Genomic DNA, 27,451 nt, shown 5'->3' on the forward strand with positions numbered 1-27,451 from the left:
AAGACTGTCAGGGATGTCGTGTACGAGTGCCCGGAGTTATCGTCAATAAGAGAGTGTGTGTTCGGCGAGTCTTGGCCTACACCTGCCGATATGAAGGAGATGTCTCCCAGTGACCTGTCGACCTTCCTGGAAAGGACAGGATGGACGATGACCTAGGAGGACAACTCCTCGGGAGGATGTACAATGGGTCACATGTGGCCTAAGTTCTGTGGGCTTACAGATACAGAACACCTATCTTTCTGGTTTATGAATGTTTGATGTTGTGCTGGTTCCGAGATCGTTATGTTATTTTGGTTTCAGAAATGCTGGCTGAGGCAAATGATAGTTAATATTTTTGATTGTGTACTTAGTGCGTCAGATCAAAATAAAAGTTTTTGTTGTGAAAATGGGACATTCAAAAATGAATTGAAACTTACTACTGAAATTTGTAAATAGCGATAAACCAATTTTATTTCTTTGTAGTGTTTATTTTCTTTGCTGAAAGACACTTTGCTTTCTGTACAAAGGCAATAATGTAAAATAATCACAGAATAATATACCAAGAGAAATAAGTTGATAATTAATTGTATTATAAAAAATGTTTTAATTGGCTAGACTTTACCTAATTTTACATTTTACAGATTTTTCAAGGGATCACTGATCTGAAATATTAAAATATATTTTTAGAATGTTTCCATCAACGAGCCCTCTCTGAAGTTTTGTCGATCAGCGAACGGGCCGGCAAGGGTTACATTCCTCAATGTTCTACCGACGGCCAATTTGAACCAACACAGTGTAGCCGAAACGGTTTGGTTTGCTGGTGTGTCGATCGACTTGGTAGAAAACTAAAAGGATCTATGGGCCCTGCTGAAAATGTGAATTGTTCCTTGGCTGAAGGTGAGTGTTTAGATATCATAATGTCGGCATTATTTTTTTGAAAAACCAGCTTTTTGTCTTTCTACTTCTTAATCTTTGTACAAAAATGTGTAAAACTTTTGAATGGAGGAAGAAAGCAATTCAATTCCAAAATGAACACTTTACAAATATGTGTAGATCGTGCATAGCAGTTACTTTTATATACAAATTAAAAAAAAGCACTCCCAAAACAACTACTTCCTCATAAATATTGAATTAAACGAAAGAAAGTACTTTTGAAACAACTACTTTCATATGAATATTGAATTATACGAAAATACATTTTTTCCTATTCAGTTTGTATTCCAAAAATTCGTCATGGAATTGAATCATATATCATTCATAGAAACGCTACACAATTTAATGTAAGAAAGAGTTACGATATATATTTTATTTCATTAGTTCGGACTTCCATTGTCTAATATTATATAAATTGATTAGCAGAAAAGTAACAATTATATTTAACAAAAATGAAATAAAATACAAGCAACAACCAAATGAAAATTAAAAATTATTAACAAGAAATGAAAATTGACAATTTGTAGATTCCAAGCCAAGTTATTTCACGACGTTTCTATTGTTAGTATCTACAATCGTCTTCGGGTGATAACTAGACTTACTCCTACGAGACTATTTATAGATCATTCCAGTGCTTTCACCTATCCCCTCTTTCCGCTTCATGGATTTTAGCGGGAGCTGACCGTTTGGTGGGAGTTGGTCGGGTTTCGCTTGATTATACGTTTTCCATATGTTGCGTATCTCTACGCTAGCTTGGCTAAATGCGTTGTTGGACAACATATATGCGGCTTCCTTGAATTTTCTCCTATACCAGTATTCTTTCTTGTGAATGATCTCAGCTTGAGACCACTTGATGTTATGTTGATGAGTCCAAACATGCTGATTTGCTGGTTTCTTTTCGCTGTGTGTATTTCATGTGCTCGGCAATGCGAACTTTCAATGACCTCTTAGTTTCACCGATGTATGATTCTCCGCACTCGCAGGGTATCCGGTAAATGCAATTCTTGGAATCGCAGTCCACGTTTGGTGGCCTGGTTTTCGTGAGGCTGCTACGGATAGTGTTCCCAGATCTGAAGCAGGTCCTGATGTTATACTTGGACCCAATCCTTCTTTCCCTTTCCGATAATCCTCTGATGTAGGGAAGTACAAGTACTGGTTGTGACGCCTTCTCTTCCTTGTGAGGCTGTTGCTGTCTTCTAGCCAAAGTCTGTTCCACCATCCCTTTGGCGTAACCATTCCGTTGAAGGTCATTTTTAATAATTCTTAGTTTCTTTTCGAGACCTTCCTTTGTATTACAGAGCCCGAAAGCACGTTCCACTAGAGTCTTAATGATTCATTTCTTAGTCGATTGATGGTGGTTGGATTCCTGATTCAGAAACTGTCCTGTGTGCGTGGGTTTTCGGTATACAGATGTTTCCCATTTAGTGTCGGTCCTCTTCACCAATACGTCTAAGAATGGCAATTCGTTGTGGACTTCCTTCTCCATTGTGAAAGTGATGGAAAGACTTACGTTGTTGATGTGCTTTAGGAAGGTGTCTAGTTCTGCATTTTTTTGCTTACTGTAATTGTTATTTTTCAGCTAATCTTTTTATTTTTTTATAGATTCTTTCAGGGATTTTAAATCAATTTATATCATATTAGACAATGGTAGTCCGAACTAATGACATGCACCACGAAACATTGTCAACCACCTTCAAACAAACGATATATATTTCACTTACATGGGACACTGTCATCCTCAATGGCGTACTTAGAAGTTTCAAAATGAGACACCTTTATATTATCACCTCATCAGCACCTTTTTGGATATTACAAGGCGAAACACTCATATGATTTACGACATAACATTACGACTTTATATCACCGGGACCGACAAATCTACTCATGTCACGATTGCAGTATGTATAGACATGTATATGCTTATTTGATTCAATCCCAGCTGTAGGAATCTTATTTAAAATGAAAGGAATATATTTTTTAGGAGAGATTAGTTTTTGGGAAAAAACTTTTTGCTTGTTACTTCTACATTTTTATTCAAAGAATGTGTGGAACTTTCGAAGTTGTTCCTCTTCTAAAAAACATACCCTTCAATTTGATTATTTTTTTCACTATCTATGTACACCCGTCTCTTGATCACATAATTCGCAATTTACTGATAGATTACTTTCATTATATGTGCTATATTAGCTGTTGAGAGGATATACATTTTTTTACAATAAGAAATAATTGTTTCCGAGTTCAAAAACTGCGTTGTTTGGACTGAATAGTAGTGATTTTTTCTAGAATTTTGATGAAAACTGACTCATAATTTAAGTTTTTTTTTTACTTATTCCAGTTAGAAGTTTTTGTGTTTGAATGTGTGGTTATTCATTTATGAAGTTTTCACTTCAACTTTCCTTTAGTTCACTAGAAACCCTTACTTGAATCATTTAAATCGTTTTAATCGACAGTTAGCTGTTCCTCTTCGAGGAGGCACATCTTCACCGGCAGCAGGAGGTTGCATATCTTAATGAGGATTTAGAAGTGATTTCGAATTGGGGTCAAAGTAACCAGGTTCAATTCAATGCCACAAAAATCCAGGCATCGGTTTTCTTCAGGAAGATAAATGTCTCCGAATCGGATATAATAATGTCAGGTCAGACAATTCCGCTTTTTACTTCGATAAGTTTATTCTGGGTTAAAATGGACACCAATATGTTTTGGCACAATCATGTCGCTGTTATTGCAAAGGCTGCTTCTCAAAAGCTTGGAACACTGTTCCAAACCAGAAAACCGTACACACCTCATCAACTATTGACGCTTTATAAAGCTCAGATCAGAACTTCTTTGGAGTATTGTTCTAATGTATGGAGCTCTGCCTCCAAACATACCCTGAAGTTGCTGGATTCCATCCAGAAAAGAGCCATTCGCCTGATTGGAGACGTGAATATCATATGCAACCTTGATAGCCTGGAACATCGGAAAAAGGTTGGAGACTTGTCTCCCTTCTATAGATACTTTCACGGGAAGTGTTCAAGTGACTTGGCACATTTGATTCCACCAAGACCGGTACATATCAGAAATACGCGACGGAGAGTGGCTACTCATCGTTTTGAGGTATAACTCAGTACACCTCGAACTTCACTGTTTAAGAACTTTTTTATCTAGAGAACTGTGTTTATGTGGAATAAACTTTCTGAGAATGTTTTTCCAAATGGATTTAATCTCCAGCGAGTGCTTGTGTTTTGTCCTTGAAAAAAATAGGATTTAACATCGAACTTTTCAATACTCTCCGATAACCTATAATCATTTGTATATAATTTTAACTGCAATTTGTAGCCCGCTTGGAATCAGCCGCAAGAAGTTTGGACAAACATGGAAGGGAATGTGAACAGCTGGAATGTGCACAAATTTGTGAATATGGCTTCAAGTTAGATGAAGATGGATGTCATACCTGTAAATGTGACGACCCGTGTGATGGATACATGTGCCCTGAAGATGAGGAATGTGTCAACGTTAAGGAATCTTCATGCACTGACTTCTTGTGCCCATCCCTGCCAGTTTGTAAGTGAACATTATCACTATTTAAAAAATTGAAAAAACGGGGTTTTCCGTTCACAAATTGTCGTACGGATTGACAAGGTCTTACCTTTTGAATCCGTTTTGACAAAAGGTACATGATATTGAGGTACTACTTCAGTGTTTTTTTTTCAGGTCGACCAAAAGCAGTATATGCCAATCCCTGTGAAAGTGGAACTCCATTAACAGATGACTTGAGAGGTGCTCCAGTAGCATGCGCTCTGAGATCTGAGAATGGAATAGTATGCCCACCTACCCATGAATGTACAGCGGTTGCAGGATCTACGCAAGCAGTTTGCTGTCCCATTCTTGAAGGAGAACTCGACGCCGAAGCTTCCGAAGATTACAGTCAAATGGAGATGAGACCTCAAACTAGTAAGTACTCATCTTTCTTGTTGCACACTTTCCAACACAAACACAATGCAGCCGAAACCAGATTGCTGAAACTTCTTTCGAGACCCTTTCACCACCCAAGATGAATGGTGAAAAGTGCTTCGTGATGATTCGTATTTTCAGAGTAAAATCAATAATACTTTATCATCGATACAGAAATAAACGATAAAAGCCACAGAATCCGAAAGTCAAATTATTCTTATTTGCTAATGTAGCCTGAGGAATGTAGCATAAGGAACTTGGAAAAATGTTTCGGTGAAATATAATAAAAAAATATAAAGCAGCACATAAAACATTCGAAATAGTGTACAGAGTGGGCAAAATTGGACACTTTCAAAGGGGAACTCAACTAGTTAGATGAAAACTGATGGCTGTGTCTGAGGGTCAGATTTTATGGCAGACTAAATGGTGAAAACCGCGTATCGACATTTATCACCGGTTCTGATTTATAGGATGTTTTTCGAAAATGTGCAATAAGTTTTTTCCTGTCAAAAATTTCTTGTTTTTATGAAAACATTTCCAAAGCACTTTTTCAATGAAATATATTTCTTTTTTTGCCGAATTCCATAGGAGTGAAAGAAGCAAAACTTTGCATCAGTGCTGCTTCCAACTCGTATCTAGAATTGGTCGGCAATATAAAAATAATATCTATCAACCTTCCCCCTTCCATAGGCGTTAGGTCCGGTGACCAGGCCGGCCAACGGTTGACTCCTTGGTTGGTTATCCAATTATTACCAAAATTAGCCGCCAAAAAATTGGTGACAATTGCAGTGTTGTGAGGCGGAGCCCCGTCTTGTTGAAATTATAGTTTTTTTGAGCTTCATCAGTGGCAATTCATCAACAAGGGGTTAAATATTTTGCCTTGAAATTTCTAAACACCTCTGAGATGTGAGAGTGCCATTATAAATGAACGGGCCGATAATTCTACCCCTGAAGACACCTACCCACACACTAAATCCAAATCTTCTTTGACTTTCCTGGTCTACAATAGAATGAGGATTTTGTTGTGGCCAAGTATAAGAATTGTAGCGGTTGAAAATGCCGGCACTGCTCACATAAGCTTCGTCTGTCCGAATACAATTTAACGAAAAATCACGCACTTTAAGCCATTCGGCTTTGAAAACCTCCTGGTCAGAGTTGATGAATTCTTCTGGTGCTGTATGGGTTGAATTTGTGTTTTTTCAAAATCCCTCTAACGTTAGTTCTTGGTAGACCTGTTGATATTTTCAAATTTTGCGTTGACGTTTTGGGATTATTTTCAACAGCTCCTAAAACGACTATTTCTTCCAACTCCTTATCCCTATTTTTTCCATATAATTTTGGCCTCTAAAATGTCTCTAAAAGGTTGTCTTCTCTCTGGATACCTCTCGTGATACAAACTGCTTGCTGCTAATTTTAAGTTATATTGAAATGTGCAGGAATATACAGGGTGTCTCATAAAAAAATAGTTTTTCTACAACAACCATTGATATCTCGTTTGAAAAAAATAAGTTTTTTACACCATTGAATTCTACGTGAAACAGTGCGTTGGGAATGTTTTCATAGAAGCAAGAAATTTTTGGCGGGAAAAAAGTTACAGCAACTTTTGTAAAATGCACATTTTCGAAAAACATGCTGTAACTCAAGAACTATGATAGATATTGAAATGTGGTTTTCATCATTAAGTTTATCATAAAATTTGACCTGTCTAGTTTGAAAACATGAGTTTCTTTTTCCCACTCCATACAGTCATGCAGTTTAATAATTTATCATTTTCTCTGTCGCAGACTTCTCCATATTTTTTCGACAGCAAGTTTTGTGTCGCTTTTTCGGGTTTTTCTGCCACGTCGTCAAAAATTTCAAACAACAAAATCAATTCATCGTTTTTCAGTGTGTGAATACTTACACGAATTTTCCGAGAGCATGGAAGGCACAAGAGATGGCATGACCTTGGCGTTGCCAACCCCTGCGTGTGATATGAACGGCAATTACATAGCAACACAATGCTCCGAAGGAGAATGTTGGTGTGTAGACAACTTTGGAACCGAAATCCCCAGGACTAGAGCTCCAGGTAACACCTCTACGAACTGTACCGAACTTAGAGAGTCTCTGGACTGTTTGGACTTGACTTGTAGAATGGGTTGCGAGTATGGTTTCATCCTCAATGAGGATACAAGATGTCCTCAATGCCAATGCAGAGATCCTTGCAATACTATTGATTGCGGTGACGGAGAAGAGTGTCAACTAGTTGAAGTCAGCTGCAAGGATCACTATTGTCCGCCTGTCCCAGCATGTAAGTATGAAGTCGTTGGTAGAAATTGTAAGTTATAATGTACCTATATTAATATGAAATATGTGTAACAACAAACTAGGGTTTTCTAAATAATCAGAAGTATTTTCTTCATGTTTTTCTTGTATTTTTTCTACTGAGCAAGTATTATTCAAAATCAGATAAAAATGACAGTGAATTCAGAAAATCGTTACCCAAGGTTTAGATTGATTTTTTTCTAATGATTGATCAACATCATTTTTATAGAGCTTACCGACATATACGAAAAAATATTAAACATACCAAATGAGAATTACCCAGAAAAACAAATCATATTAGATGCCATTTGTCAGCTTACAAATAATATTAGGTAGTTTCAAATATTTTGGTCCGTTTTGTCGTGTGTTTTTGTAGCCCGATATCTCAATAAATATTTATTCTACTGAGTCGTAGTATATAGTGATCGATAAAGAATTTTGTTTCCGAATTTTAATTTTTTGCCTCTTTTCAGCTTATTACTATATGATGTAGGTAAGCGATTTTCGGCCAATTTTTCTCTACGAACTCAAATTGAACCAAAGCACTGCTGAAACAGTCCGAAAAATTAACTAGGCATTTGGCAATGATAGTGTTGATTTGCGATATTTCGTTCCGGAGATTTTAGCCTTGAAGATGATCCCTGAAGTGGTCGACCTACAGTAATCGAGGACGAGGATTTGTGGAACATTGAAGAGACTGGCCCATCACAAATAGTGCGTGAAATGGTAGAAGAACTCCTATGCGGTTTTTGATGGTTTAAAAAGTATTGGAAAGCTCAAAAAGCTTGAAAAGTGGGTGCTTCACAATTTAAACGATCAAAGGAAAGTGTCACTTTTTGAGTTCTGATCTTCTTTGTTTTCGTGCAACAGAAACTATTATTTTTGGGTCGGATCTTCACGTGTAATGAAAAGTTGATTCTTTACGACAACAGGAGACGTTCAGAACAGTGGTTGGACAGCGATGAGCGACCCACAGGCACTTTCCAAAGGCGAAACCACACCTAAAAAGGCCATGGTTACTGTATGGTGGTCAGCGGATGGTGTGATTCACTATAACTTTCTCTGCAACCGGGCCAAACCATCACAGCTCAGTCCTATTGTCAGGAAATCCACGAAAAATACCGAAAATTGGCTTCAACAGCAGTCTGCACTGATCAGCAGAAGAGATCCAATCCTCCACGACAACGCCCGTCCGCACGTTTCACAAATCACCATCCGAAAATTAAATTAATTGAGCGTTGAAGTTCTGCCCACCCATCAAACTTCCTAGAGCTCTCGCCAAACGACTATCATCTTTTCATTTCGATAACTTCGATAACTTTCTAGCCGGTAAAACCTCCGCCAATCAGGACCAAGCAAAAACAATCTAATACTAGGACTGTGCTATCATGATTTGGCCCGGTTGCAGAGAAAGTTATAGTGAATTACACCAGCCGCTGACTGGGGTTTTTGCATTTGAAAGTGCTTGGGTGGCACATCAGTATCCAAGCAATGTCCTAAACTTCTCCATTTGTCGTAGAGGATCCAGTTTTTATCACACCTGATGATCCCATCAAAAAAGGGTCCTCAAATCATCGTCTTGGATTACTGAAGGTCGACCACTTCGAGGTTAAAATCTCTGGAACGAAATTTCCCAAACCAACGTCGAACATTTTGTTCATCAACACTATCATTGCCAAATGCTTGGTTTATTTTTCGGACTGTTTCGGCAGCGTTTTGGTTCAATTTGAATGGGCTTGTTCCATGATTTTTGGTTTATAGTTCACTTGATAGAAATTTTAAAATGAAAAACTTTGTTTCATCTCTCTAAGTACCGTAGTTTTCCCGTAATTAATTATTAAAAATTGAATGTAGTAGGGTGATGACGTCACGCCCCTAGGAACAATAGAAATAATCAACATTGCCAAATCGTAAAATTTACGAAGCATATAATTATCAATTTAATTTTGGAAGTGTATATGGCCCGTTAACGTTTCAATTAATGAAAAATTCTCCACATGGAATAAAATGTACACGAAAAATCATGTTTGCAAATAAGTTCTATATCTAAAATCAGTACACAAAGTCGATAGATTACAAAATATTTACCTAAACTATAATTTTATGCATTATTTAAAAATATACAGTTATGAAAATTAAAAAATATAGCAAACTGGATTAAAAAATCATTTTAAATGATTTCTATAAAGTCTTGGAAGAGTAGAAGGATTGTAGTTCTTTCTTTTCAATACTTTCACCCATTTTTTTTCTCATCATTTTATCCTTTGGGAACCTAAACTCATTTTATGAAATAACCCACTTATAAACCAATGCGCTTTCTGTTTTCTTGTGGCTTTCCGCACAATTAAAATCAGCAGAAGAATGCATAATATTCATATTCAAATATATCTCTACAACACTTTCAAAACATACACAAACTAAACTCGATGAAAAAACGAATTGTTCCTACGCGAGCTGTCAGCTAAGAAAAAGTTGAAACTCTATGTTGCAAAAACAAGCAGAATGGATCCGATATGACATACATTTTCAATGCCGAATAAACCAATAAATTGTGATATGGGTACTACATTTTCCTGAGAAAATGAACGATCAATTAAAATTTTCTGTAATCATTCATTAATTTTTTTAAGAATAAAGCCAGTAAACAAATAAATATACAATAATAAGATCGCTCGAATCCACGAATTAAGCATAAAAATGGACAAGAATATTTGCCTGGATAATTGATATAGTACAAGTTATATCTAAATATAATTCTAAATAGAATTAAACGAACTGTGTTTTCAAATGGTTTTTGAATGCCGATGAACCCTAATAAAATAAATCAATTATGCATTTATGCCACCCACCAAAATATAAGAAATTCAACATCACTGGTTATTAGCCATATTGTCCTCCAGTCAGCCAGCGCCCTCTGTAGTGTATGCGACAATGTGCTCTTTCTAATGTCAATGGTTTCCACAGACTTCGTATTTTTGTTAAAATAATTTCAACATGAATGTTGAGCCTAGTTTTCTTAAAGCTGACTCCCGACAACTTACCAAGAGTTGATTTTGAAATGATCGATGAATTTTACCTGAAGAATTTGCAATATTTTGGTACCGAAATGAAGAATGAAAAATTGAAAGGGTAGGTGGTATATTTAGTAGGTCCCTTTTGTTCACATGACATTCATTTCAGACGTTGTCTTTTATCGAAGGATGGAAAGTTTTGATTTAATTTTTATTTTATCTCGGTCAAGGAGCAGTATGGTGACTGAAAAGAGAAGCAAAAATATGTACAGTGAAATGTAGAATCACTCCAGAACATATCAATCCAAAAATAACCTGAAAAAATATTTTTCGGAATGTAAACTAATGACACGGAATATGCAGCAAAATAGGTACCCGCCGAGACCTACCTTTTACAAAAAAAAAAAAAACAGATAACAGTTGTATTCACACCGAGTTGACAACAATAACAACAAAAATGACGTCTGTCAAATTGGATCATCAGATCTGTGATTGGATATTAAAAACCAACACACTTGGCAACTCCGCTCTAGACACGATCAATTTTATTGGTCAACAGACACGGGGCCAATTTAAATTCTTGCTTTTCGAATTATTCTTTTTTCTGCAAATATAAAGAGATTTTGGGACCGATTAGGCTTGATAAGTATAAAATCCCCCTAACTCGATCAGTCTATAAGCAAACCAGAATAATTTTCCATAGCATGAAAAAATTGGCCGAAAATCGCTTACCTACATCATGTAGTAATACGTTGAAAAGAGGCAAAAAAATTTAATTTGGAAAAAATGAACAGCTTCAGTGTATAGAGTACAAAATTCTCTATCGTTCAGTATATACCACGACAAAGTAGCATACATATTTATTTGTTGAGATATGAAGGTACAAAAACATGTGGCATTAAAACGGACAAAACTTTTGAAACAAACGAATATTTAACATTGGTTAGAAACAATTTCTACCACATATTTCCTAAACATGCTGAAGAATTCGATATTGTTAAGCACAAATTATTATTGTTGATAAATTAATGTATATAGCCGTTACTACGTGGTAGGAAATCATATTGAAGAAAAGAGAAATGAAACTTTCTATGTTTTCTACCACTTTTATTTGTTACTAACGTTACTGCAGTTTCGTCCTATACGGACATTTTCAAACTTATACATAAACCGTATATACTGTATATTTATTGTATAAGAGTTTATTGTATAAGTTTGAAAATGTCCGTATAGGACGAAACTGCAGTAACGCTAGTTACAAATAAAAGTGGTGAAAAACATAGAAAGTTTCATTTCTCTTTTTTTCATTATCAACAAAAATGTTATTTATATAATTCCCATCAAAAAATGGATAAGAAAAGCTGAAAGATGAATTTTCGAAAATTCTGTTGAAACAAATTGATAATTAAATTTACCTACTATCAGAATGATCTTGAAAAGATTAGTATTTTTTTAGGTTTGCCAAAAAAAGTGGGCCAGTGTCCATATCTTGTCCCAGCATCAACAACTTCTTGTGACTTTGAGTGCAACTCAGATATGGCTTGCAACGGAACTATGAGATGTTGTTCAAATGGTTGTGGAACTCAATGTATAGAACCACTTCTTCTAACTGGTAAGTATAATTGCAAATCATAAAAACACATCGCGCTGTAAGTTTGCAAAATATATTTCAACCATTTTTCCCCACAAGCCAAAATTCTTCGTTTTGTTATGGGATTTTTTTTAATGGTGAGAGTATAGTATCCTTATTTTATTTTTTTTTATCAAAAGATAATTTTCAAAATAACATTTTGAGAACAATAACTAGGTTCATTGTTTTATAAACAATTTTATTCCTTCCTAAATACTAAAATAATACTTGGAAATGGTGCCGGGAATTGAAATTATTCAATTTTTTACTTTTTATGGAGTGCTTATATACTTTTTGTAAGTAACGGAAAGTATAATAAGTTACAATTTATTTTATTTTATTTTCTCATGATTTTGTCAACTTCATTCCAGCTTGTCAACACCAGAGGTCTTTAGCTCAGCATCAGAGTCATGAATCAGGCATACCTGCTGGCAAAGTGTACATGCCCAAGTGCAAAGAAGATGGTTCTTACGAACCCAAGCAGTGCAATCCCGGAACAGGTGAATGTTGGTGCGTGGATTTCCGAGGGTTTGAATTGTCAGAAACCCGTACCAAATCATCAGAAGACCTTTCCTGTGACCCACCACCGATTTCTGAAAATTGTCCACTATACAAATGTGCAGAGGATTGTGAACATGGATTTGAAATTGACGAAAAAGGTTTTGAATCATTTATACAAAATATTGATTCGTTTATGATTAACAGATCTAATAATAATCTATACTTTTCGATTCATATTATCACTTGATAACACTTTGTCGAGTTTCGATTTTTGATAGATCTGTTGAAAAACGTTATATACCTAGTACTCTGTCTATTAACACTATTTTATGATTCTGTTTTTATATTTCGAGCAAGGTGCGTTGAATTAGAAACGGAGTACAAAAATCTTTTAATTTTTGGGAATCTCCCCCAAAACTCTCACACAGAATATCTCTGGAGTTAGAAAGTGTAACTTGACACAAGTTACACTTTCTAAGCATTGAATTGGAGTGCTCTGATAATTTAAGCTAAATTTCGTGAAGAAAGCCGATTAGAGACATTCAAGATTTCAAAGATTATTTTTCCGACAATTCAGAACAGAATTGACAAATTATTACAAAAAATATTCTTAACAAGAATAAAACTGTTTTTTAAAAACATCGTTTTCAAAAAAGAAGGGGTTGAAATTCGAAAATTTGTATTTTTTATTTTCCGGGATTTGTAAAATATTAATTTTTTCATGAAATTCTAGGTGAGTTGTCAAAAAAAATCGGGGCTCAGCGCCATCTTTAGTATAAAAAATTTGTGAATCGACTCTGGCAAGTTGCAATCATTATTCATGTTTGCCCACCACCGTTTTCAAAATTAAGATATGTTTTTTAGTTCTGGAAATATTCCGTATAGGAGTGAGTGTGAAATGCCATGTATAAATTATCACCGTTTCAATTTTCAAGTCAGAACTTCAATTTAGCATACTGAGGTGTTTGTTTTCAACAAACAACATTCTATGCATAACAGACTCTGTTTTCAAGTAATTTATACAGCATTTTCATGACAAACAGTTCTGTCATTCTTTTTTCAATTCTTAATTTTCAAGATTTTGTTGAGAAACACATCACTTTGAATTTTTCATTTTCACTTTTACCTACTTACCATCAATATTTAAACCAAAATATTTTTGTAAAAATACACATTAAATATTTTTCTCTGGGATTCTAAGTTTCTCATCTGTAAATCGGTTTGTTTCTCAAAGTAGTGTTTCAATGCAATATGTTTTTCTATTTATCGATTTTCAAAATCTTCAACGCATGATCTCATAGGTTGCAGGACATGCGAGTGTTTGGATCCATGCTCGAAGATATCCTGCAGAGGAGAAGGAGAAACATGTCGTCTGGTTACTGTTGAATGTGTCAACTGGCCTTGTCCATCCGTACCAATGTGTTTACCAAAGAAAGAAAACCCCTGTCAAAGTGGAGAACCGCTGAAACTGGGAAGCACTGATGAATTCGTAAACTGTGGACCTGATTATGAAAATTGTCCTTCATCTCATAAATGTCAACTGAGTCCTGTTGGGGAATATGCAGTTTGCTGCCCAAAACCAAGTATGTTAAGAACACTGTATAAAATCTAGATAGTTTTTCATGGATCATAATTAAAAATATTAAAATTTATGTCCAGTTACAGTTAATGTACACGGGAATAATAAGGTTTGGATTTTAAGACCAGAAACAAATTGCAGCAGTGATAAACCAAAAGCTAAAACAAATCTCACTTTCCTGCAAGAAATGCCTTTGATTGACTATACCAAACCTTTGCACAACCATGATTGATACAAACTAAATGTTATTGGGCTAATCATAGGTTTTCAAAAACCTATCATGGTTGATAAAACTCTCTTTATAGGTTAATAATGCTTTTAATAATCTTAAAATGCTTTATTACTATCAAAGAGGGCTTTACTCGATAAATGGTACTTCAAGCAAACATTAAACATATAGTATAACTAACTATATATTGTATCCAGCTGAATTAAAATTTTAATTGAATGGTAAAATGAAAAAAAAATAATATATATATATACTTTGGACGTGAATAAAGTCACCCCTTTTATAACTTTTAAATGGGACAAGATATCACAGTCGGCCAACATTTGTATTGAATATTACTGGAGTTTTTTCCCAACACCAAATCGTTATTTTTAACACCTCGACACGTGTTTCGATCACCAAGTGATCATATTCAAAGAGGAAGATTAAAACTAAGGAAAAAAAAATTGTATTATTTGGATAAAAATACCAATAGTGTGACATCGCCGCAGCGAGGGCACTATCATCTATTTTATCAAATAGAAAGAGGGTCTTGCGATCCTTCACCCTAAAGATATTCAAATTTGAATTGAAGGGGTTATATTTTTAGGAGTGATTAATTTTTAGAATAGAAAGTTTTTGGCTTTCTACTACTCCATCTTGATACAAAAAAAGGATGAGGGAATCTTCCAAAGAAAGGAAGGAAGTAATCAATTTGAAAATAAGTAACCCTATACAACGACATTTACTGATTCGAATTTGGATAACCGGTAACGGAGTTATAGGTGTATGAATTGTAGAATAGGAAAAATGAAAATTCGTAACTTTGAAACCAAGAGAAAATTGAAACAGCTCTATCATTTATCATCACGGGTTTCACAAAGTTTGTAATGTATAAGAGAGAGAAATTTTTCATGGAAATGAATTGTATTCAGAATAAAATTGCACTGACAAAGAAGCGACTTTCTATTTTCAATCTGATTTAAGTTTTTTGTGATCGACTATGTAGATAACAGAGAGTATTGTGATCGCTTGAAAGCTTTCACAATCGATACTGAGAATTCGATTAATTTCATTTAAAAAATGGTTCGCGCCAAATGTTTACAAGAAAAAAAAAAGAAGCAATTCTCACTCACGCCAAAGCCGGCCGTAATTTTTGTGAGGCAGAAAGGGTGTTCAATGCAAGATTTTCTGATAAAATATCAAGCAATATCAAACGGTTTCAAGAAATTGTGGACAAAAATCAACATGAATTTGAAAATCCAGTGGTTTTTCAACAGGATGGTGCGCCACCACATTTGTTCATCCCGAAAAGAAATTGGTCGGATGTCACCGGATTTGATTCCTATTGATTTTCTAGTTTTGGGGCTATATCAAATGGAAAGTGTATGCTACGCAACCTGGGATAATACGAGAACCTAGAAACAGAATTACGGAAACGTGCTAGCCAAAAACGTTCCAAAAAGTTAGAAATGAGTTCGAAAATAAAATTTTTGACTGCCAGAAGATTCAAGGAGAACATTTGCTCAAATTCAAACATCAATAACTCCTCAACCGGTCGAAGAAATTGAAAAAAGTAAAAGTTCTGGTATAGAAAATTGGAATATCTTTCATACGAAATGTCACAAGGCCCCTTGTCATTTAAAAAAAAAAGTTGATAGCGCCCTCTCGTCGGTAAGTGATGTCACACTATTGAAGTATTAGAAATGATTCCTTTTCACAAAAACTCAGTCCGATTCTGATATCTTGCCACGTTCGAAAGTTAGGAGGGGGCGACGAGTGAGGACGTACTATATTTTTTTATATGACGAATTTCTTAAAATAATAAGATTGAAATAGGATATAACTAGAATGAAAGGTTCAATAAAAAAGTATGTTTATAAAAATTAAATGGAACTGGCCGGTACTTTTGATGAAAATCCATATCAAAACTTATTAACTGTAATACTACAGTGAGTTTCCAATATTTTCATTTTAATCAAAAGTTCCACTTAATATTATTATATTTTCAGGAGACGTCTGCTTTGAACCACTTGATAGGGGAAAATGCCAAGACAATGAGGTTTCAAGAAACTTAACAAGATATTACTTCAACTCAAATACAAATAAGTGTGAACAATTCATCTTCAAGGGTTGTCTAGGAAATCATAACAATTTCCACACTGAAAATATGTGCAACATTGTTTGTCCAGGTAAGGAACTCTAGAGATTTTTTAAACTAGTGTACTCGTGATTCATTGATTGTATATAATGGTAGTATCATGTATTACGATATAGAATCAATATGCCAGAGAAGTCATTTTTTCTGGTCAATAAAAAGGTTATTAATATACGCCCCCTACAGTTCCTAAAGTACAATCCACAACACCGGAAATTACTATTACAAAAATTATTTTCACCAGGGTAATGTGGGCTCTTTAAATTATCTTGTAATAATTCAATATATGAAGGAAATATTAATATGTTTCAGAAAGCAAATATCGACGCTTAACTTTATGTCATATGTAACACATTTTTATATTAATGCAATCAAGAGACACAAAATTTCGAGGTATTGAACTGAATATTTCCAATGTCTTGCCTTGCTATTTCGTTTTTATTCATGATTTTTCAGCTTTCTCATGTTTCTTGCAAATAGACATTGATGATTTTTACCTTTACCATCAACGTTAGTGTTATTTACCGGAGTTTTTTATTATCTCCAACCTCTATTCTCGTACGATCGTAAAGGACCTATCAATCCACACATTCCCCGACAAGAAGTTTTAAACCTTAATAAACACCTGGAGTAAATTTTAGCTCAGGGTTATCATGAACAAGTAAAATTTAATGTAAAAACACCAGGCTGTAGTTTTTCTCAAAGACAGTGACAGAACTAAACAATTATTAGGTTTTCAAACAAAATAACAGTATATTTCAAAACAATAACATTTCTAGAACGATAAAGATAGTGGATGGTCTTTTAATATTGCTTACAAAAAATCAGAATAGCTTAGAATAGTTCAATCTCTCTAATACAGAAATAAAATTTGTACTTGCAGAGAGAAATTTTGAGCTATTTTTATTACTAAAATAAAAATATGTTTACAAAACATAACAACTATGAAAAATTGATAATCTGAATGAGATAAAATATTTTCATATAATTATATACGGACGACGGAAGTCAACGGCTAATGGACTATTCTAAAGACATTTTGCCCTTTATATATTTATATTTTTGATAGGGCGCTGTGTTTCGAAGATACGGGGCAAGAAAGAATTTCGACAATAACAATTTTGGTAATTTAAAAATCATTAACGTAGCCGAAATAAAAGTATAGCGTACTACACTGGACGTACCAAGTAATAAAAAATCCAACAATTCCTTTGGTACCTATCAACAACATTCCGATTAATACGAACAGCTGCAGACATTCAATTGAATTTGCTGGATGTAACGCAATCCTGATGTTTTTGAAAGAGCTCGGGAGTCGATCAGCAGAAAATCAGATTCTTGCATCTGAACGGGAGGTGGTCATTTTCAACAGTTCTTGTAAATTAAGAAACAATACATGTAATTCTTAGTAATAAATTGTTATTGTCGAAATTCTTTTTCGCTCCGTATCTTCGAAAAAAAGCGCCCTATCAAAAACCTTCAAAAGACAAAATTTCCTTAGAATGGTCCAAGGAATAGTCCCTTAATAAACACCCTGTATAATATACCGTCATTGAGTTGTGTTACATTAAAGAAATATATAAACTCTTTATAAAATACATTTTCTTTCAAAAATATTTGTACCTTTCTGGAAAACTCAACTAGGTTCAGTTACGTCCACTCAACTACATGTTTTAAGAATGCTTTTATTCAAAGTACTGGGTCCTTATGGAATAAACTTCTCTTAAGGAAATTCCTGGTGTGCTTATATTTCTCCATAAAAGATACAAATATCACTTAAATAAAGAGAACATTGTCGGCCATAAAATTTTGAAAAAATAGTGTAACCATAATACGAACACATTCTTCCACAGTTTTGTCTCAGTGTGAGCGGCTAAGAGAAAAGAATCAAAGAGCAGCAGTACGTTACAAGAAACCCACATTCACTCCTAGATGTGAGCCAAATATAGGTGCCTGGCAAGCTGTACAATGTCTCGAACATGTTGGAGTCTGTTGGTGTGTTACTCCACAAGGAGAACCTCTAAAAGGTACCCTAACAAGAGGAGCGGAACCAGAATGCAATTTCAGACAAGCCAGGCATTGGGCATCGGATAGATCGGATTTCATTTCTGATGGGGATCTAGGTGAGATTTTTTTATTAAAGTATGTTATCAGCTATAACAAAACCTCGTGTCAAGGTTGAAAGAAGAGCTTATAACTTTTGAAAGTCAGAAATTCATTTTTATGATGACTCAACATAATTCACAGTTTTTCGTATAAAGAAAAGAAGTCTATTAATTTCTGTAGTATGTATATAAATTTCACAAATGCTATGTTACTTATCGCTTTAGGCTTTGCCAAACAAAGATTGAACACCTGGATGGCAAGAAGATTTATGGACTTCTGACAGAATCTTCCAGGATAGGCTCACTCCAAGGCGTTCATTCACCCTTCGAACAGTTGTTGGACTATAGTAGGGATGAATTACGATGACTAACAGGCCTTCTCACAGGTCACTGTCATTTGAATCTTCATATGCAGAGACTCGGACTGTGTGTGCCTCTATTAGGAAAATAATGAAACAGCAGAGCACATACTTTGTGCCTGCCCCGCTGGGGACTGAATCAGGTTTTTAGAGTTCGGCAAAACCGTACTCTTACCATCTGACCTGAAAGACCACTCACCATATGAGCTAATCGACTTCGTTAAGAAGCTGAGTTTATTTATTCGAGTGTGAATAGGTGTGAGCCACAATAAACCCTAGCGGGTTGCGGTGGAGGTTCGAATAGACCCACTCACTTTGGACCTAACCTAACCATATAAAAGTGTAAATATTAATTTTCAATAATAACACACTTTCAACTTGATAAATAGAATCTGGAACCTCTTATGTAAACTGAATCTATTGAAATCAAACAACTTCTAAATTTCAAATAGGTATACCAAACAATATGTTTCCAACATCGCTGACTTGTCAAACTTTTCATAATTTTGTTTTAGATTAGACTGCCAAGTAATTACAAAATTATCAAAACAACTCAATTACTTGTCACTTTTGAGTGAATCAAATTTTGATTTGTGATTTGTATAACTCAAAATTTTCTACCTTTGTTGTGAACTTTTTTTATAATATATATCGCCATGGGGGGATGGGGGGAGCCCCCCCCTGCTTTTTCGACTTGGCAAAAAGTTGGGAAAAAATTGGGAAAAATTGGGAAATTTTGGGGCATGAAGATAGAAAAAAATAATAGTAAAACAATTAATAAAAATTAAAAAATTAAAATGAGAGAAAAGAAAAGGAGAGGTAATAAGAATAAGGAAAGAACCAGGAGAAGGTTGGGATTTGCCAACATACATAACTTGAAGATAATTCTGAGTTGTTTGAAATCTTCAAAAAAGTTTAATTTCTCCCAAGTAAGAGAACAGTCCACAAATTTTGACGTGACAATTTTACAAAATTTACAATTTGTCGCTGTTTTTCCGACTTGGAAAATTTTGGGACGTGAAGATAGAAAAAATAATAGTAGAAAACAATAAGCACAATATTATTTAAGTGTTGTTTCCTTTCATTTGTATTGAATATTCCTATACATGGTGGATATGGTGGAAGATCAAGGACCTTGGTCCAAAGTAGAATAATTCTCATTATTATTTTTATAATCACCAAAATTTATTTTTGTTTGTGCATACCCTAACGACATAATCATTCAGCCAATCTTTGGATAGCTAAGTAAGAAAATTAGTATATTATAGTAGTAACTAATCCCCCCGCTTTCATTTCTTCGAAGATTGGGAAATTTTGCTGGTGGAGTTGAGAAAATTTCGATTCCCTCCCCCCTGATTTTTCTTTTCGATACGGCCCTGTGTACAATGTATCAAACCACAACAATAAAGACATGTTTTTGAAGAAGTAATTTCAACAATATACTCAATAGAATTTTCGTAACCATCATTTTCCCAACATTCCCAAAAATATGAAGTTCTTAAAATGAATTCAGATTGAAACTAATAAAAAAACTGATTTCATACTTTTTTCGAATTTACTTGAATTTCATACACCTTTGGAACATGGAACTCTTTTAAAACAGATGTTATGTCTAATTTATTCATGATAATCTAATATTAATATTATTTGTATTCAGTTCTGGAGGAACTGATGATGCAGATCGGTTCAATCGATGACGTTGATGAGCCTTCAGATTTGAAAATTGAAGATGATCTTATGAACTGGAAAGTACCTTCTATTGGTCGCTGTGAGTCTTTAGGAGGCCAATGTGATGGTGATGGGAAGTTTTTGCCGACTCAATGTGAGGAAGAAACGTGTTGGTGTGTGGATGAAGCTGGAAATCAATTGCCAAATACCAATACTTTTATGAAAGGAGAACGGTTATGCTGTAAGTGAATTGCCTATGTAGATATCCAACACATACAGTATTTTGACTCCACATCTTACTTGAACATACTATTTTCAATGAAGAATACATGTATGTAAGATCTGTTTGGAAAGCTGAGTGTTTTGCTTTGTTTTCCCAAACAGGCTTTTGTATTTTCAATATATTGTGAACAATAAGAGGAAAGAACTAAGAAGCTACTAATAATAAATGGTAGGAGTTTTTTAGGACCGACGGGTTTCTGGAAACATAAAATGTACATTCTGTCATACTGAGAACTGTTTATAGTTCAGACTTCCATTGCCTTGACAAGTATTAAATCATCTTCAGGTGAATAACTATTATCACTATTTCTCCTGAATTTCAATTTCTATGATTGTTTTTGCATTATTGACATTTAACTTTTTAACCCATTCAATAATTAATTTCCATTTTATGTTAAATATTTTTACATATTCGAGTTTTTATATTTCCAAATTATATTTCTTTGAATTTTATGATATTAAATGATGGATGTAGCCGTATTTTGGATGTAGTTTAATGTATAAGTTTGAAAATGTCTTATAGGAAGAAACTGCAGTAACGTTAGTTACTAATAAAAGTGGTAAAAAACATAGAAAGTTTCGATTCTCTTTTCTTCTTTATGATATTACTTTTTCCTTCCAACTAGTTCACCTGAAAATTTCGGTCTTAGTAGTTTTAGTATACATATTTTTCTTCTGATAGATTTCAAATATGTTAACACTTTTTTAGATAATGGAACTCAAAACATTCTACAAGGAACACGGTCAATCCCATTCAAACAAATTTCAAGTACAAACGGTTATATCATTACAGAAAACTCAGTAATATTATATGCTGAAAAACCAACATGAAAAGATTCAGATTCAAAAAGTTTCTAATTAAAGGTTACTTAGCAAAAAATGAGCAGAACTGAATCTGTTGAACTTCAGTGACTATCGGACATCTTATTTAATCATTAGTAAAGTTTCTGCAATATAACAGGTTTTTCTAGGTTCTTAACAAAGTTATTCAAGAAACTTCATTTGATAAATTTGAAACTATTTTCAGATAAGTGTCAGGTAGTCGATGAAATAAAAGTAAATATCGGTCATACACAACTCAAGAGTAGGCCTATTTGCAATAAATTAAGTGCGCAACTTTTTTTTATCATGACGATAGAAATCAAAAAGTAAACATTGTACATGTGAGGGAAACACACTTTTCAATGACTTTTTTATAAAAACAGTTAATGTTTTTAAATATTTAAATGTTTGCTCAAAAATTTTGGAGCGGCAATAGTGGATTTGATTGGACTGTATTGGCCCACGTCCTAATTATGCCACTCAATATAGGACATATAGTAAGGCAAATCAAATGTGTTGAAGAAATTATTTCGTATTTCATTGTTCTATAATAGACTTAGTAATATAGTTTCCAAAACCGAAAAAAATGGAAATTTATTTATTTTTTCTCAAAAAAATGGTACTTATAAACAAGCAATAGAAAGCTGCTCGTGTACCTTTAATATAAATTTCTAACAGAAAAAATATTTTGTATATTTTGGTCTATAATATCGATAAAGAGCCCACTCATTTCTGAATAAATGTGTCGATTATCTTATTTTTCAAAATCTGGTTTCTGTTTCTTGATAACATAATAACAGCTCGAATTATTTCCAGCTACCACTCCTATTGAAAAGGCAGATGTGACGCTCGGTTTTCGAGGAGAGTTTGACGATATTTCAGCCGTTCCTGTTGTTAATCAGATAACGAAAATCATTAAAAGTCTCAATGGAAATGTCAACAGTGAAGGACTCAGAGCGGAAACTACACCCGATGCTCTTTACATAAAATTTGCTCTTATTGGCAGCAATAAGGTTGACGTAGCCTACAAAATGGAACAGATGGTGAGTTCCTCTATCGGGTATGACCCAAAATTTCAGTCCAACCATGATTTACACTTGCATATAACTTGTAATGTTATTTGAAAAATGTCTTTAACCAATTAAAACTGTTAAACATTAACAGGGAGATATTTTTGCGAAATTTTGACTTATAAACTTAGCTGTTCTTTGTTGAATAGTTGAGTATCTTGATGAAAACTTTTCACATAGTTGGCATGTTTCCAGATAAACCTCATCAATCATAAAATCAAAGCAGGTATTACTGTTTTTGAGGCTACTGAGAACCATCGTGGAGTCATGTCAATGTTCGAGAATGACATTATAATTTAAGTTGTTATTAATATGGTTTTTCAACAAAATTAATATTATTTCACGATATACTGTGCTGAGTAATTGAGTGCCCCTTATTCTCTTATCTATATCTACCTACTGTCTAGGACATAGAATAAAGAAAATACTTTTGTCTAGTTTCTACTGTGTTTATTTATTTGTTACGACCGGTTTCGGCTTATAAGGCCATTTTCAAATAAAATTAGTGTGGACAGGTATCTGCTCTAGGTACCTGACCTAACACGTTACCAATATTACAATATATCACAATTACCAACTATTGGATGGATCCTAAAATTCCTAAATTCAAAAGGGGCGAGCTGCATGGATCTAGTTGGTCGTTGAGCGTTATGAACTTGGGGTCCTTGTACAATTTATTTATTTCCAATGCTTCCAATAAATTCATCTTCCTTCCTTTGTTACATGTATGAAGAATTTTCATGTTTCCTTTATTTATTGTATGGTTTGTTTCTTTTAGATGTCCATCTATGGCTAATTTTTTATCTGATAATACATGTTCTCGGTATCTTATGTCGAAGTTTCTGCCTGTCTGACCTGTATAAGCTACTGGGCAGTCCCCAAATTCTAGTCTGTATATGCCCGATTTTTTCCATTTATCCCTTTTGGGTTTTGCGTTGAATATGTTTCCTAAATTATTCTTATTAGAAAATGATGTGCTTATGTTGAGTTTTGAAAAATAGTTCTTTATATTTTCTGAGAGCTTCTGCTTAAGATAGAAATTAAGATCATAAAGCAGACAACCATATTCCCGCCAACTTAATTGAAATTGAAGAACAATAAATTGATCAGGAAGAACATAAAGAAGGTAAAACATATGCTAGCATAAGTTATTCAGAGAAGCTCTCAGAAAATATAAAGAACTATTTTTCAAAACTCAACATAAGGGCATCATTTTCTAATAAGAATAATTTAGGAAACATGTTATTCAACGCAAAACCCAAAAGGGATAACTGGAAAAAATCGGGCATATACAGACTAGAATGTGGAGACTGCCCAGCAGCTTATACAGGTTAGACAGGCAGAAACTTCGACATAAGATACCGAGAACATGTATTATCAGATAAAAAATCAACCATATATGGACATCTAAAAGAAACAAACCATACAATAAATGAAGGAAACATGAAAATTCCTAATACATATAACAAAGGAAGGGAGGTGAATTTATTGAAAGCGTTGGAAATAAATAAATTGTACAAGGACCCCAAGTTCATAACGCTCAACGACCAACTAAATCTATACAGCTCGCTCCTTTTGAATTTAGGAATTTTAGGATCCATCCAATAGTTGGTAATCGTGACATATTGTAATATTGGTAACGTGTTAGGTCAGGTATAGCAGATACCTGTCCACACTATTTAAGACGCAACTTGACAATTTGGAGTAGTTACTTGAAAATGACCTTATAAGTCGAAACCGGTCGTAACGAATAAATAAACACAGTATTACAAAAGTATTTTTTTTATTCTATATTCAACATGAATTTCTACAAAATAAATAAGTCATCAATCGAACGAGTTACTGCCTAGGAACCTAGGTGACTGTAAATCAAGCGGAAATTTATGCTATTGAATTGTGTGCGGAGAGACTAGAAGAATCCTTCCTCATACACAAGTCAATAAAAATATTCTCGGACAGTCAAGCGGCGTTGGAAGCTCTTGGCTCCTACCGAGCAATGTCTAAATTGGTAGCAAATTGCCAAAAACGACTCTCCTCGATAGGAAGACTTAACAGATTGTCTCGGGTCTGGATTCCTGGCCACACTGGCCTGGAAGGCAATGAGACTGCTGAGTCCCTTGCAAAGGGGTGCTGCAAGCAGCTTCATCGGGCCAGTACTCATTGGCATCGCATTAGGCTTTGCCAAACAAACATTGAACACCTGGATAGCAAGAAGATTTATGGACTTCTGGCAGAATCTTCCAGGATTGGCTCACCACAAGGCGTTTATTCACCATTCGAAGTTTGATACCAAACAGTTGTTGGACTACAGTAGGGATGAACTATGATGTCTAACAGGCCTTCTTACAGGTCACTATCATTTGAATCATCATATGCAGAGACTCTGACTGTCGGAAGACAGTGTGTGTCGCCTGTGTTTAGAAAATGATGAAACAGCAGAGCACATACTTTGTGCCTTCCCCGCTGAGCACCGAATCAGGTTTTTAGAGTTCGGCAAAGCTGTACTCTTACCATCTGACCTGAAGGACCACTCACCATAAAAACTAATCGGCTTCTTTAAGAAGCTGGGTTTATTTGGTCGAGTGTGAATAGGTGTGAGCCACAATAAACTCTTGCGGATTGCGGTGGAGAGTCGAATATATCCACTCACTTTGAACCTAGCCTAACCTACTCTCTTACCTAAGAACCCATAAAAAAGTCAACAATATCATAATTTCTATATCTATTGAAGAATATTTTTTATATTTCCAAACTCATCAAGGCTCCGCCACTCCACTTATTGAAAATATTGTATGATCCGAGTTCCCCAATATTTCAAGAAGTATAACAAACTACCATTGTGTCCAATGAGCAATGAGAACTACTCCAACAGCTGCATTGGAGACACTCCTGAATCTACCTCCTTGACACTTTGTGATAATGGGGGAGGCCAGGATGGGCCAATTTAGACTGGTAAACTCACCGAACTACAAAAGATCGGACCGAACAGAAATTTCGGAACATGTGGAGGAGCACATATTGAATATGTGCACGGACCACATGACACCGAAGTACACCATTAACACAAACTTCACGGACAAAATCATAGGCCGTGAAGAGTGGAAGACCATTAGTCATCCCGAAAACATGTTTGGAAAAACACCTGGTATACACATGGAACGGGAGCTGGAATATACCGAGCGGAAAGGAATTTAAACTACAGTTATCCGCTAGGAGTATACACATCCGTCTTTCAGGCGGAAGTGTATGTTATCTTGCAGTGTGCAAGGCTTATTAAATTGAGACCTCAAAGAAATGAGCGGATCAATATTTTAACAGACAGCAAGAGCGCACTAGCGGCTCTGACAAACCCGAAGGTGACATCAAAACTGATCTGGGAATGCCATGAAGAACTGAATGAACTTGCAAACAGGAACAAATTCACTTTGTACTGGGTGCCAGGACATTCAGGAATCACAGGTAATGATAAAGCTGATGAATGTGGTAGACACGGATCATCAACTTCATATATAGGTCCTGAACAAGCTCTGGGGGTACCAAAATCATTGATACGAACAGATTAGGACATGGACCAATAAGAAGCACACAGAGTACTGGACAAAAGTACCTGGCAACAAACACAGTAAAACCTTCATTAGGAAACCGTCCGAGAAAAGAACCGAAGAACTACTTCAATACAGTAAGGATCGGCTCAGAATAATCACAGGATTACTAACCGGTCATTGTTCGCTTAGAAGACACCTGAATAAAATGGGGCTGTACAACGGATACCTCAGCTGCAGACTATGCAACAAAGGGATAGAAACAGCTCTACACATCTTATGCGAATGTGAGGCACTGAATCACAGGAGACAGGCAATATATGGACGTACAAAGTTACGTCCAGAAGAATATGACGAACATCCAACACGGAACCTGTACAAACTAGTACAGGGAACGAGACTGATGGAAAGGGTGTCATGAGAAGATGGGAGAATAAACGCATTAAGTCCAAGAGGCTGCAGTGTTTTATGGAGACTTGGACTAAATGGACAAGTCAGACAGCTCTCAAGGGATAAAAAAAAAACCAATGTGTTCAGCTAGGCAATTGGTTGTCACGGTTCACCCATCCCTAGCCCTCTTTGAAAAGTACTGTGGGCTTTGTCAAATCAGAAACTTATGAAAAAGTTCCACTTTCTTGTCTATATGCAAGAATAATCACTAAAATCTTTCTGAGAAAGAATTATGTTAATAACAACTTCAAAAAATAACCACTAACAATTTTATTTTTATGATCTAATCATTCATCCTAGAAATTCCAGTATAAACAAAACGAAATTATGATCACCAATAGTGTTCTATTGATATTTTCTCTTTTAACAAACTTGAAAACATAGGCTTTTTTTACAGGTCATGCAGCAAAGGTTGCCTGGGCTTACAGCCGATATAACTCGTTCAAGAGTCATCCATAAACTCTTTGACCATGATTCAAGTAATTCTGATCAGATATTAGCTCTGGAACAGAGAGAAATCGTATCTCAGTCACCTGTTTCAGTAGTGGCTCCGTATCATACTGCACTGATTGTGATTGCAGCAGCTTCAGCATTTGTAATTTGCATTCTCACACTACTGGTACTCTTATATAGGAGAAAAGTAAGTAATATAATAATGAATCTGACTTCAATTCAGAAATTATTCAGTCATACATTGTGTCCCAAATTTTAGAGTGTAGCCAGTATCTTGATAATCACAACAGAGAGAAAAATTCCTCGTTGATTTCAACTCTGGGCAAATAATAATAAAAAAATACTACTTTATCAATATCATTCTTGAACAGCACCCCCAATTTTTTAAGCAGAACCTCCTACTTTTGAACTTATGAATTGAGTCTCTGCTCTATTCTATGTAAAACAATTCAAAAATTATGGTA

General features: G+C 34.9%; 1 protein-coding gene across 1 annotated transcript in view; it reads left to right on the forward strand.

Annotated features, from left to right (window-relative positions):
- Positions 1–27,451, forward strand: part of LOC111505844 (uncharacterized) — a 101,789-nt gene that overhangs the window by 73,405 nt on the left and 933 nt on the right. Inside the window, exons 8-19 of the mRNA XM_074180799.1 lie at positions 667–876; positions 4,231–4,455; positions 4,606–4,845; positions 6,734–7,135; positions 11,617–11,772; positions 12,162–12,449; positions 13,593–13,874; positions 16,091–16,270; positions 18,090–18,359; positions 20,358–20,609; positions 22,289–22,515; positions 26,932–27,174. Of these exons, the coding sequence (XP_074036900.1) occupies positions 667–876; positions 4,231–4,455; positions 4,606–4,845; positions 6,734–7,135; positions 11,617–11,772; positions 12,162–12,449; positions 13,593–13,874; positions 16,091–16,270; positions 18,090–18,359; positions 20,358–20,609; positions 22,289–22,515; positions 26,932–27,174 (2,975 nt within the window). The remainder of the gene's footprint in view (positions 1–666; positions 877–4,230; positions 4,456–4,605; positions 4,846–6,733; positions 7,136–11,616; positions 11,773–12,161; positions 12,450–13,592; positions 13,875–16,090; positions 16,271–18,089; positions 18,360–20,357; positions 20,610–22,288; positions 22,516–26,931; positions 27,175–27,451) is intronic.

The sequence above is a fragment of the Leptinotarsa decemlineata genome, unplaced genomic scaffold (genome assembly GCF_025532065.1).
Source record: "Leptinotarsa decemlineata unplaced genomic scaffold, Ldec_3_MD MMD2_tig00026299_RagTag_RagTag, whole genome shotgun sequence".
In the NCBI taxonomy this organism is placed as follows: Eukaryota; Metazoa; Arthropoda; class Insecta; order Coleoptera; family Chrysomelidae; genus Leptinotarsa; species Leptinotarsa decemlineata.